Here is a 13,607-nt window from a genome sequence, read left to right as displayed (position 1 = left end):
AGATGCTTCCATTGCTTTCCCACACCCATCTGATTGTAAACTATCAAATAACTTCACTCAACCACTGGAGTTTCTTGTCGCACAGCTTAAATTGAACAGTCGCATTTATGGCAGAATTTTCTTCTTTAAAAAAAAAAAGTGGGTGTCTTCAAAAACACAAACTTTGACTAAAATCGAGTTAAATCTTACTTCAGGTCAGTGAACATGGCACATTTCCCAAGATGCACCTGTGCCCGAATGTAAACAAAAAGCAAAGGTACCTAGAGAGAAAGCTTGTTGGGACTTAATTTGGGCTGGGGAGGGGACAAAACAAACAACTTTAAGTAGCTTATTCCTTTAAAGAAACGAAGACCCATACCTGTGACCCCGAACATCTTTGGTACCGTCGTTTACAAAAACGCGTCACGCTGGAAGGTCTTTAAATAGACGCGTGCGCCGAACCGTCCAAATTCCTATCTTCAGTCCCTGTCTTTGAACGCAACGCGAGAGCCGCCCCGCTCCGCCGGTAATCAGCCGGTCTGTGGTCGGTGTCTGACGGTGACAGTCCTCCCTTAGACCTCCTCCTGCCCCCCCACCCCCACCCACCCCAGGACCACCACCTCTCTCTTCCCCCCCCCCCCCACCACCCCATCCTGGACTGGACTGCCCGGCTGGCTCACATCTGCAGCCGTCTGTTTTCCTCCATGAAGTCCACATGACTGATGTGCAACAGGCTGCAAACTCACTGAAGCGCTCATCGGCTGTGGAGGAACTGTTGCTCCAAATCCTGCTGCCATGTCCCTGCTGTGTGTCCGAGGTAAGGTCTGCTGGTTAGAAACAAGAAAACGATGATCGAACAGTGACAAAGTGAAGTCTGACGCTGCCAACGAATTATTATCCATTGAGGAAAACAATCCTCAGTGCGTCTTTAACTATTTTATTTTATTTATTTTACAAACACAATCTGGTGGAAATGGAAAAGATAAAACTTTAAGCAGGCTGGACGGATAATCTACAAAGACTGCATGTTGCTGAAGATTACCTGTCTCATTGTAACACTAACAGAAGTTAGTTAAAACCTACAAATTCAGCAGACTTTGTAGTTTTCAACAGATTATTTTAAGTTGTTCAGCTGTATTAAGATTTATTTTTGATTTATTGTATCCTGGGTTTTTACGTGCTAATTGCAGTGTTTTTTGCACTTCAGAGGGTCTCCTGTAGATGAAATTTACACGCTGTATCATGAACTCACATGGAATACATGTATTTCATCCATGCATGTAATGGAAGCAAGTTCAAATATTTACATACGTGTCTATATCCTGTATATGTTAGTGTATGTTCATATACACAGCGGTACACACATACGTTTAACATTAATGAGAAAAATATGTAAGATTTAAAATAGTCAGTCAGTTCATTCAGACTGAAGCATCAGCTGAGCTGTGTTTTGGTGTGTTAGAGAAAAGGGATTTGTTCTACTAAAAAAAGTGAAGTGTTGTTGGAAGCCCCAGATTTTAAATTGAGTAACATTGATGGTGTGTGTGTGTGTGTGTCTGCCTTAAAGCAAAACCTGCTCGTCAATATACAGATTAAAAACTGTTCATCCTTCCTGTTCATACCGGCCATCAACACACGGATCAACCCAGTGAAATCCTCTCTCTGTGCAAAAAATGTACTCTGAAGTTTAATAACTAAATAAAGCAAATTAAAGCTTTAAAGTTTAGAATTTTATATATATATATATATATATATATATATACATACTCTACAAGGTTTGCACCTGAAGAACTTTTTAGCAGATGCAACATGATCACTTTATCTCTGTGAATTTGTCACTAAGGGAATGTTTGGGAAGCGGCTTTAATATGAAGAACAGGAAGTCTTACAAACTTTTCTGGCTGACTTGGTCTGCTGGACCTTTTATATACTTTGGTATAGCTCATAAGAACATCTAAAGCCCCACTGAGACATTTTTAATCTACTTCTGATTATCAAAGCAGGGAAAAAAAAAAACCCACCTAATTATTCTGTAAGAAGATATTAATCCTGAACAAATATTACTGGTGTCAGTGTCTTATACACTTTCAGGTCCATTTTCACCATGACAGCATTCATGATCAGGGGTGAACCACGCTGCTTTGACATTTTCATGAATTATGTTGAATATGAGCTACAAGGAAACTTTCATATTTCCTAAAATACAAATAAGTGGAACCAAAGCTCTTTTGTATTTGTTGTAGAGGAGAGATGCTGATTGTATGTAGACGTTACTTTCCGTGCCACGTTCTCCTGAGGCGCTTTGAAACAAGTCACTCGATGTGTGGTTGTTCAAGTGAATCAGATCAGTGTCGAACAGCTGGAGGTTGTCGTACTTTGCAGGTGTGTTAGTGCAGGAGAAACACGTTGCTGCTGTAAAAGAGACGGACGGTTTAGTGAAAATAAAAAAAAACAAAGATGCGCTCAAATTCATCACTTCCACCAGTTTATTTAACATTTTGGCTCCTCTCCAGAATACAAATTGCTCTTCTTTCCCAGACATGCTGATTGATTTTCACACCATCAAATTATTGTCTGCCTATCGCCGACTGTCAGCCCCTGGTGTATTGTTTCTCACTGATCGTTTCTGACCGCCTCTCATCTGCCCAAGGCGGCAAGATGGCCGCCGCCCAAGCTGGTCCAGTTCAGAATGAGGAGGGACGGCGGTGGGGGGACACACTGCTGGATCGGAGTGGGCTCAGCCAAGTGGAATTATTAATGTTCCATAGCTTGAGCTTTGGGACTGATGGAAACTGTGGCTCATGTTCACCAGTGACAGACACACCACCCTGAATTCATTAGGATTTTTTTAGTGATACAATTTGCCCCAAATTCATGTTGATAAGAATATCCTGTTTGGGAAATTCTGCTGTCTTATGATTTCAGCTTTTTACAAGAAGAGTTGTTTGTTTTTTTTTTGTTTTTTTAAACAGTAAAGGGTTAGGGTTTTTAAGGCTTTTAATGACAGGTTGGTTTAAAAAAAAAAAAAATAAAAGCCCATATTATAGGCAATTCAAACAGCAGTTGAGTTGGCGTTGACCTGGGAGTTGTCATGGTGGAGCATTTGTCAGACACCGAGGTGGATGGAATCGGTAGAGACCAAAGACAGAGTGAATAGTCACCAGATTTCCACCAACATTGCTTCAAATGTTTCTCCGTAACTGTGAATTAGACGGGAAATGGCGGTTCTGGGTTCGAACCCCAGCTCCACGGCCTCTCTGTTTGGAGTTTGCATGCTCTCCCCGCGTGTCCTCCCACAGTCTAAAGACATCCATGCTTGTTTGTCTGAATATATCATCTCTGTGGTAGGTTGGAGTCCTGTCTGGGTTGTTTGTGTAATGTCTCCTGTGATTGGCTTCACCCCCCCCTCCCCCCCCACTGCTCTGTAAGCAGCATAGATAATAGATGAATGTATAAATCGAATGAATCTGATCGGGCTCTCCGTGCCTGCAGGCCCTCCGGGTGTGCAATAACTTCAAAAACTGATCAGAAGTGTTCAAAAGTAACACTATGGTTAAAGTTAGTCGTTTTTATAACTATGAGGTTTATTGAAAATGTTGAAAGATAGTTCAGTATTACTTCCTCCACCTGGCCACTGATAAAAATATCTAACTTGTGTCGAGTTATGGTTATTCCCGGGACGTGGCGGATGCTCTCTTCCTGATTAAAGAAGCCAGACTTTCTGGAAATGCAGACGAACCGGCACAGTGGCATCCTTGTTTCCTCCTTCCTTGTTCCTTGTTCTGTCCACGGCCAGCAGAGCCTGCGTGGCAGCTTACAGTCCTCTGCAGAGAGCGAGTGCCTGCAGATGAAAAGCCAAGGATGGGAGGACACAGTCTTTCACAGCACAGCCGGTACCCACACTCAGCTATTTCTGGTTGGCAATTAGCGGCGGAATAAATGCATACAGTAATGGTATTGCATCATTTGGCGAGTGTCGAGTTGGGTTACTGTGAGGAAACCGCTCGGGGAGACATTACAAAGCAGTAACGAGGAATGAATGCATGCAGGTGGAACGTGGGGCAGAGCAGAGAGGCATTTTTTGGTCTGAGCGCGCAAAAGAAAGCCGTTGCGTGGTAATATCAGCAAGCATTTTATTTTAGGCCAGCAGATGCCATAGCTAAGGACAGTCGGTGAGGACAGAGCAGGTCAGTCGGTACACTATGTTGGAATGATAGGGACACAAGTAAAGCTTCAGCGGCCTGTCTGGGAAGGGGGGGGGGGGGATAGAGAGGGAATAATCCCCGGGCCATCTGCTGCCTTTCTCCCCTGTGTAAGTGTGTCTATGCTTGTGCGTGTTTGTGTGTTACTGTGTGACTCACGTGGGACATGGACTTCACCTCCTCCTGTTCATTCCCTCCCTTTCATGAGAGTGCTACTTCCTGTTAGTGGTCTTTCCTGCCCCCCCCAAGAGAGAGCTTCTGTTCACATGTAATCGTTGCTGCTGGCCACTTGGGTCCATTTAGACTTTGTCAAACTAGTTCTTGTGCACTCGGGGAAATCAATTCTGGATTCATGGTGACAAGTAAAGAGAATATCAGTGAGGAGGAATAGACCAGTGAGCAAAGTCAACACTGCAGCTGGACGGAGCTGCTCGATGGGTCCGCCATTTTGCTCCAGAGTAATATAGCAACAATTATTGGATGGATGATCCACAGATTCTTGAGTGCCACCAGCTGGTCTTTTTTTTTTTTTTTTTTTTTAACTTATCCAGTGAAACTAGAGCGACCTCACCTAAAACATTTAAAAAATAATCATGCAGTTTCTTTCAGGGCGTATACCGAGCAAACATTTTCTTTTACATTAGGAGTGTATGATTTGCTACTACTGCATGCAGTGCTGCCATCTTCATGCATTGCTGCTGCGTTTACAGTACCGACGTGCTTTCCTGCTAATTGGCTGGACCCTGGATAGATGCTAACTGGGGGCTTAAGTCTGCCCCTGTTATTGGCAGCCTACTGAGCAGCTCTGGTTTCCTGGCTGCTCAGAAGCTGTGGGGAGGCAGAGGAGCTCCTCCAATACACTGATCCTCAGCTTCATTACGGCAAATAAACTACTTTAGCCATAATTGCTGAAGGAGACAGATAGCTACGAGATAAAGGTTTCTGCCTATTGAAAGGCCGGATGGCTCCAATTTTAAAAGATTATAGTAAATGATAATTTTTGCATTAATATATAAAACATAGCGAGGGGCTGAAAACAAGGCTTTGTACTGAAGCACGGCTTCACCATAGGTGGCTCAAAGCCAAAAATCAAAAATTCTAAAATGGCGGACTGGATTGTTGGTCAGAAAAAGAAAACAGCTACAAACAAACAAACCCAACAGTGTTATTCCCCTTCACATCATGTCTGCGTTGCACTGAATGAAGTGAGCACATTACAGTTCACTCACTGACTGGAGGTTTAGATTAGGACTCGGGTAAAGATGATGTTTGGGTGTTTGTGAGTTAATGCCATCATCATCCATGAAGCACCCTCCATGGACCTCACCCAGTTGATCACCCCTGGACTCCTTGAGGTGTCTCTAATTGGCTCATTATCGTGGTGAAGCAGGGACACAGCAGGGAGAGGAATCTAAGTTAATTTGTGATTATGCAGGTTGCTATGAGTTGTGCATGCTACTGTATATCACACACACACACACACACACACACACACACACACACACACTGAAGTCTTCAATGCTAGTTTTTTGTGTCTTCCTTGGTGATGTTCTTCTAGACCTTCAGTTGAGCCTCCGTCTTTCTCCAGGCTGGTCTGCAGTGAGTGGGATCCAGCTCAGTCTTCTGCTTACGTGTTGTTGTGAACCGCAGCCTAGTCTCTCTGTTTTCGAAGGTGAGGTTAATCCTCCAGATTCCTCAGGTCCTGGTGATGAAGTCCGCTTTTGAGTGTAGATGAGGAAACATATCAAGCAGCCAGGTATCCAGTTACTGTTGAACCTGTGTTGTGCTACATCTCCCAAGGAGTTATTTCTAGATTGAATAGATTCTTTAGAAGAACCCTCCTCAAATGAAAACAGTCACTTGGAGCTCTGATGTTTTCACTTTTTTCACTCTAAATATATCTTTGCTCGTTTGTGACGTATACACTGATGAGCTAATATGATGCTAGCTAACGACATGCTTGATGTGTCCCTGTCTGCCCGTCACTTCAGTGTTTCTGGCCTCTCAGCAGATGGGCTTTTTCTGCAGACTTCAGGCTACTACTGTGGCCTTTATTTTTATTTCATTTATTCGCCCGAATCGGACTGTTTGCATAAATTCTCTGTTACTGTAAGAGCGAGAGTGGTGGCACGGTGGCACAACAGTCAAACTCGCCTGAGTCAGTGCACTACGAACGACACACAAAAGAATGGGTCGACACAGAGGGCCATAATAGTAATATTTATTACGCTGGCTTTTTGGGGTCTGCGGGGGCTTTCGCTTAATGGAAGCAAGAGGGTGTTAATGACATGGCCACCAGGTTACCAGCCCCCAACACTCAAACCCACCTTGAGTTGAAGGACTAGAGCTAAAAATAGGTCTGCCGTCTGGCCCCTTGTAATGACACTGCTCTCTGCCTGTCTGCCTACTGAGGGTGTCAGGTCTGCTGCTGCTGTTGAGATGATTTTTTTTTTTTTTTTATTTGCAGACAGAAAAAAATGAGGATATCTAATATTTTACTTTATAAATACCAAATAATTTTCCTTTGCTTGTGTACGTGGACGTAGAGCAAGAGGTTGCAAGTTGAATCTGCTGCTGGTTGACGTGGCATTGGTTTGATGGAAATTAGTGCAGATTAAAACAAGACGAGGCTCAGGTGCTTAAATGACTGAATCCATAGCATAGCATAGCATAGACATGGATGCTAGGTCCAGATGGGCGGGGCTAGGGGCGTGGCTGAGAGCAGTGCCATTTTTGTGGTGACGTCACAACGTTGTAGAAGACCTGACGACTCCGTTCCTGAATACGTGCGGTGTGCATTTCACCATGTTCACAGTATCTTATGTGGCGTGAAGACCTTCTTTAGAAAATTTTCCTTTGTGCAGTATGAGACCTTTAAGCGAGGTGGACTCCTGCTGAACAGGGTGTTATGCTCGCGGTGGCTGGTGGCTTCAGAGGTAGAAACATGTTTAATTCACTCCTGAGAGGTTATTTCCACCCCTGAGCTTCAAAGCCCCGCTTTCACACGTCACTTCAAAGAGCTCAAACCAGAACCAACGGAGCAGCCATTAAGTGAACAAAGTCACAGCTTTCATCTAATGAAGACAAGAATGCCGTTGGTGAACAGTGGGGATTACATCGAACCACGGCGGCGGCTAATGTTGTCAACTGTCGTTGACAAGGGGCTAAAATTATAGTCTGTATTCATGGCTGTTAGCTTTGTGTAGAATGGTGACATGTGGCTAACGTTTATTCATTATTTAATGTAAAGATTGAATGAGTTTTGTATGCTGGCAACGTTTCCTCAGCTGAACTGAACTCTACTTTATTTTTGTAGCACTTCAAAAATGACCGCAGCCGAAACAAAGTGCTGTACATGAGTTGACATAAGAACACAGCAGTAAAAGCCAAGTTAAAAAAAAAAAAAAAAAAAGTGTTTTCAGACGAGTGAGGAGGCTTGTTTGGTCTGCAAGAGAAGCTGGTTTTGTACATCAGATAAACCAGATTGGTTAAAGTCAACCCAAGATTGATCTACATCACATCAAAGAGTCTCCAGCAGGGATTAGTAGTCTCATTAATTCACTACTCAATCCAGCGTTTGTTGTCTGGAGATGTGCTCTCTGGTCTTCTTTTAACCTCAAATGGCTTAAATTCTTGATGACAACACCCATAATAATCTCTACCTGCATCTACAACGCATTTCATAGTTTTGATTTGTTGCACTATTTTTGGCAACATACTAGCAATAATGTTTAATTATCCTAAATAAATCTCTGAGGTTTTCCTCCAAATGTGGTGGCTTTTATGATCCGGCTAAAGTTGCTGACTGCGGTTTCGTGATGCTGTTGTGGACGCTGGAGTGACATGGCTGCAATAGTGTGACTGCACCCCCCCTCCCCGGAGGCAATAAATCCGTATAGAGACAGAGATATAGACACAATTATGTAAATTATAGCAGGTGGAATCAGATATTGTACAAACTCTTCCACAGTATCGCATATCAGACGTTACAGTTCTGGGGGTGAATACGGATGTATATTGTGCACAACGGTGATGAATGTCAGGCCCAAGTTGGAATAAAACAGCTTGTCCAAAGATATTAATGGTCGGTGATCTGCAGCATTCACAGATTTGACTATGACATAATATTTGTCAAACAGTGCAGCTCTGCAGCAGCGGGTTTAATCTAATCCATGACTCATCACATGAGCGTCAGTCAGATTTTTGCTCTAATATCCACCATGGCTTTTCCCGAGTGTCCTCACTTCATCAAACACTGCAGAAAGCTTTGGTTGCTCCATTTGGTCAGAAGTTCTTTAACTTTTGCTCGTCAAAAGGAGAAAAAGACCGTCTCTTTGTTATTGGTCCGCAGTACGATGCAGGAGGGTCTGGTAGGTTTCAGCCCTGCTTAAGGCATTAGCTTGGAAGGGATTATCCCACCAGCACGCATCCTCTCATACAATCACTCCGGTGGACACGTGCCTGATATCTTGCCTGCTCTACTACCTCTGATCAGGCTCACCGTCCCTGTGGTCCAGAGGGATGTGACACTGACCTCTGTATTATTTTCCCCAGCTTTCTGTAACGAGCTTTGGCTGAACGATCTACTGGCATTTCATTCCATACTTAATTTAATGGGAAATGTTTTTATTTATTTTATAATGCCTTTATTTCAGATGGGAATTGGAGAGAGTGAGGGGAAAAACCTGCAGCATAGGTCAGCCCTTGGTTGGATTCAAACCCGAAACGAGGCGATGACATGGCACTCTTTTTATTCTTAATTGATACACAATGCCCCTGCCCTGCATGTGACAACAATAAAACAAAGTTACGTGAAATTAAATTACTAGGCTGACACATGAGATATAAAACACAACCATCTCTGTATCACTTCCACCAACATCACTTATGTAACAGAACACATTATTATAGCAAACATCTACATCTTTTTTTTTTTTTTATTGTAGCTGCAGTGATAGAAATACAGGCGTCTTTCAGTCTCTCATCGGACTTAAGCGTCTTTGCGCTCTGATAAAAATATTGTAACAGTGACATTAAGGCTTTATCTGCTGTTGGTTTTCAGGTGCTGTTTGATAATGGATGACCTTTATGACCAATCTGATCCTCCAAATATGTGATGCACCGTATCAGAGCACAGTGTGGGAATTTGCTCCATTAGAAAGGGAAGCACGTGTTTTTGTTGCTGTTGTTGTTGTTTTTTTTTAAACATCAGTTCAGATGATCTTCTTCAGTCGCTGTGATCCTGAAGAGTGACACTCGTTCTGGCAAATAGAAGAAGATGCATCAGCAAAGTATTTTCTGGGAGTAAAATTACATTTGGGCCGAAGGTTTAGATTCTGCCCTGATGGGAGAAGGGGTCCCTCTTCGACTTATTCATTTGCAAAGTGATTATAAAAGATGTCATCATATCTCAACTTTTTTCTGCGGCGATGAAAAAAATCAAAACAAAACAAAACACAAACCTCCTGAGAGGCTTGTAAAACAGCTCAACGTAAATAAAAGCTAGACAGCAAATCCCCAACAGCTTCAGTGCTGCTTCTCAGATTCTGACCCTATTCTCTTAACCAAAAACAATTAATTGCCACCCTGGGATCAGCAAAAGATAACAAATACTATCTAAATTGTAATTTTGCCCAGAAATGTTAGCGACAACAGACAGCGAGAGGCCTCGAACAGATCTGTGTCCTCAGACCGCCTGTCCCAGGAGGAAGCAGCAGGCGTTAATGCAGCATGTGCGTTTACTCCGTTTGTGTCTACACAGCGAAGACACACGACACACTGAGTGCTTTTTCCTTTGAGCGCTGCAAGGAAGCTGGAGAATCTGTGGCATTACTCCAAAGTACATCAGCAAAAAGAAATGAGCGGCCCCTGAAACAGGAAACACCACCGTGGTCATCCAGCCGCATCTGAAATCCTTTGTTGACGGTTTTCGTTATTATTTATTCTGTTGATTACCCTGAATAGCTTGTACAATGTCATTTCCCGCAATTGAAATTCCACTCAGCTCCGCTGTGCTGGCGTGTTAAAGGTCTTAAGCTCTCAGAAAAGAGTCCAGAAGCGTTTTGCATCGACAAAAGCTGAAACGTGTTCCGGGTAAAGCTTCTGTTGTAAGGAAACCAAATTCACACAGACTGAATGCCAATTGTTGACTTATGGATGATGAATATAAAACCGCAAGACGTTACAAAATATTGTTGTTTATTTAGCAGCTCTTAATGAACTAGACCACTGAGGGTTAACATGAAAGTGGCTAAAAATAGAATTAAACAGAAAGAGGCAAGCCAATGGGTAAAGCTGCTATCTGAGCGGAGCACCGGACTTCATGAATACGGAATAATAAATGCTGACTTTAGCAGATATCTCTCTTCTCTTTCACCGCGTCAGGCCATTCACACAGGTACTGTCAGAGCCCGGTTGGCGGACGACCAACGAGGCCAATAGACTTCCCGCGAGCCTCCGCCAACCTGGCATGAGAGACACACAAGGCAAGCTGTGCTGACAGCTTAAGACAAATGACCTATTAACGGTCTCGCCTTCTCCCACTCCCGGCACATTCTTCTCCGTGTCCGAGTCTCTTATCACATCACACGGTTTTGGGCTGTGATTGAATAGACGTGTTGGGCTCCCTGGGTGAGATTATGCATTTAAACTGGATTTAAGCAACTTAATTACTTTTAAAGTGAATAAACCTTTATATGTCTGCGGACTCCAATGCCCATAACGTATTTGCCGGGGAGTTAATTGCATTGTGGATCAATGCCAGTGACTTTTTAGCCTGAAGCCAAGCACACGTTGGCATTTCAGGACATTCTGTGCTGCAGATCTCACCGTTGTTGTTTTTAGCATTTAGCGAAGACTCCTTAAGCTTACGATTACAAAATATCAACTTTATCTCTTCAAATACACTATGGCCATGATTAACAGCCTTTTTCTGGTCTCATCATCCTTTTGAAGTACATCACAGTATGGTATTAAAATTGGCAGAGTAATACTTTCAACAATATTTTTCACTGATCTCTTGCATTAGTTTCGGTTGTGCAATTGCAAAAGGCAAATAAAACTGAACTGTGGCAAAAGTGAAATGTGTCCAGATTTTGTGAGTCAAGCTCCTTTGAAGTTGTAGGTGTGACAGCTCCGTTTCCTCAAGGTTAAAATGATGCCCCAAGCATTTCTCATAAACTCTGAAGATGTGTGCTCTCCTCTTGGGCTACCAGACGGCAGAGGAAATGCTGCTCTAACAAAACAGTGGAGAAAAGGAGGATGTGTTCAGATTAGATGGAAAGATCTCCGGAAGAGTTCATAAAAACCATCTTACCTCTCCCCCACATCGAAGAGAAATAGAATTAATGTATGCTGAGTGTTTGTGTGTTTCATCTTTCTTAAATCGTAACTAATCCCAATTTTCTCTTTTTGCCTTCCAGTAAAGAAAGCCAAACTTCACGGGCCTCCAGGTAAGAGCTCAGACTTTTATATCACTGTTGTTCTAATTGTGATAATAAAGACCGGGATTTCTTTGCAATGTATCTGTGGATGATATCCAAGTTCGTGATCGAAGGGCAACAACGACTGAAATAGCACCGGAGAGTCAACAATTCAGCAGCCAATCAAAAGTGGGGCTTCGTCTTTTCGTCCACCTTTTCGCGTCCCTTTTTGTTTTTTTTTTTTACTTCTTTGCTGGCTGCAGCTGTTCGTCCTCTCCATCCTACCCATCCTTTCTCCAGGCAACGAAGAGGCGTGAACAACTGCGACAAGTGGGAGAATGAGAAAACCGAGCCAGAGGAGGAGGAACGAAGAAAATCAATAGATCATCACAGACAAAGGGCCACCTGCTAGCTTGAAATGACAACTTGTCACCCCAGCATAAAGGAGAAGATGGATACAAATCCCTCCGCGTCTTCAGGAGACAGAGACAGACTCCAGAGACAGCAGATGATTTGTCGTCAGTTTCCTCTGGCCTCTGATCGCAGAGCAGATTCTCAGAGCGGAGGGGTATTTGATTGACCCCCCCCAGGTTTCATAAAACGGGACATGAGTGATTATGTTTCTGCTGTTCAGGCATAACTGCCATGACGATTGCCCTTTAATTCATTTATTCTGTAGTTCTGCTGAACTGCAGCTACTTGCAATTCCCCCTTTGAATGTTACACAGTTAAACTAATTTCTAATAACAAATTGTGCGGTTTACTGTAAGAGGAAACGTCAGTGGCTTCTCCAGCCATCTGCCTCCGTGTTCTCTAGGAATAATAGCAGTTGAAGAAATATGTAACAAAAAAAAAGGGCTGGGCATGAAAGGGAGCAACAGTACTGTCATTTGGAGAATTTTCTGATCCTGTTTAAGGCAACTGGCAAGAGAGAAGAGAAGATTAAAAACAGCCGAGCAGGATCAGAAACCAGAATAACAGTGAAGCTGCTCAACAAACAGACTGACGGACCGTACGGCCTCATCGTTTACATTCTTCATGTTGATGTTTACTCGTAACATCCTTCTTCTCAGCCAAAGAACAAATGTGGCATCTTTTGTTATTAGCTAAATAACCCCGTTTATTGGTTTTGCCTCAGTGCTGAATTGTATAGCTATCCTCTTCTTGTAAATTGGCTGACACAGACGCTTGTCTTGAAATTTTCTTTTTCCATTTTAAAATTTGACCTAAAACAACACACTTCCTTTTCCCTAGGGGGTGTGATATACACCCCTGTAGGTGATGGAGAGTATACCCAGAATGAATATTTGTCTCAGGTCAGAAACAACTAGTCGAGTTTGTCCCACTCTAATGCCCCAGTTTGGGAAACATGCTCTGATTTACCCTAATAGTAAAAAGCAATATATTCTTTGCCTGGAGGAGTGGGCTGCTGTCCCAAAGCCCTCCTGAAGCCCCAGCGGTGGACGACCCCTGAGAGCTGTTTCTCTTAAATGTGTCACTTTATAAAATTTAAGGCACATCCTCCTTGGATGGATGAACTGGCCTCAGCGTCCGTCATCCCCAAAGAATGTGAACTAATGACTTCATCTTTTTTCTTTTTTCCAAATGTCAGAGATTGTCTTATTTTCTCAAGCCACAATAGTAATTTGAGATCAGTGCGAACACAGAATCCCCCAGATTGATGAAAATTTAGCTAAAGTCTGAAAACGTCCGGCTGAGTCAGACAAACTGGGCAAACTGGACCAATAAATCTTTGGCCCGAATAGTGATACATGAATTTATATTTACATTTTCACAAATTCAACAGCCAATTAAAGAGGGCAGCTCCTCTTCCTGTAGGCTGTCAGTACAGTAAGATTTAATGTTCCAGCTGTGTGAATGTTATTTACAGTCCTACTCTAATTCACCTGCAGGTAAACAGTAGGAGGCCACTTAGGATGGTCATGTGGATGGTGGTTGCTCCACATTAGCAGCAGGGTTCATGTAATCATAATGACGTCCTTTT

At 43.0% G+C, this 13,607-nt stretch overlaps 1 protein-coding gene across 1 annotated transcript in view; it reads left to right on the top strand.

Annotated features, from left to right (window-relative positions):
- Positions 1 to 572: 572 nt before the first annotated feature.
- The window catches only part of LOC115048969 (protein unc-13 homolog B-like), a 127,611-nt gene continuing 114,576 nt past the window's right edge, over positions 573 to 13,607 (top strand). The window contains exons 1-2 of the mRNA XM_029510864.1: positions 573 to 796; positions 11,603 to 11,632. Coding sequence (XP_029366724.1) covers positions 775 to 796; positions 11,603 to 11,632 — 52 coding nt within the window. The 5' untranslated portion in view covers positions 573 to 774. The remainder of the gene's footprint in view (positions 797 to 11,602; positions 11,633 to 13,607) is intronic.

The sequence above is a fragment of the Echeneis naucrates genome, chromosome 9, assembly GCF_900963305.1.
Source record: "Echeneis naucrates chromosome 9, fEcheNa1.1, whole genome shotgun sequence".
Classification (NCBI taxonomy): Eukaryota; Metazoa; Chordata; class Actinopteri; order Carangiformes; family Echeneidae; genus Echeneis; species Echeneis naucrates.
Note: the sequence above shows the minus strand (reverse complement) of the source record. Positions and strands in the feature narration are given on the sequence as shown.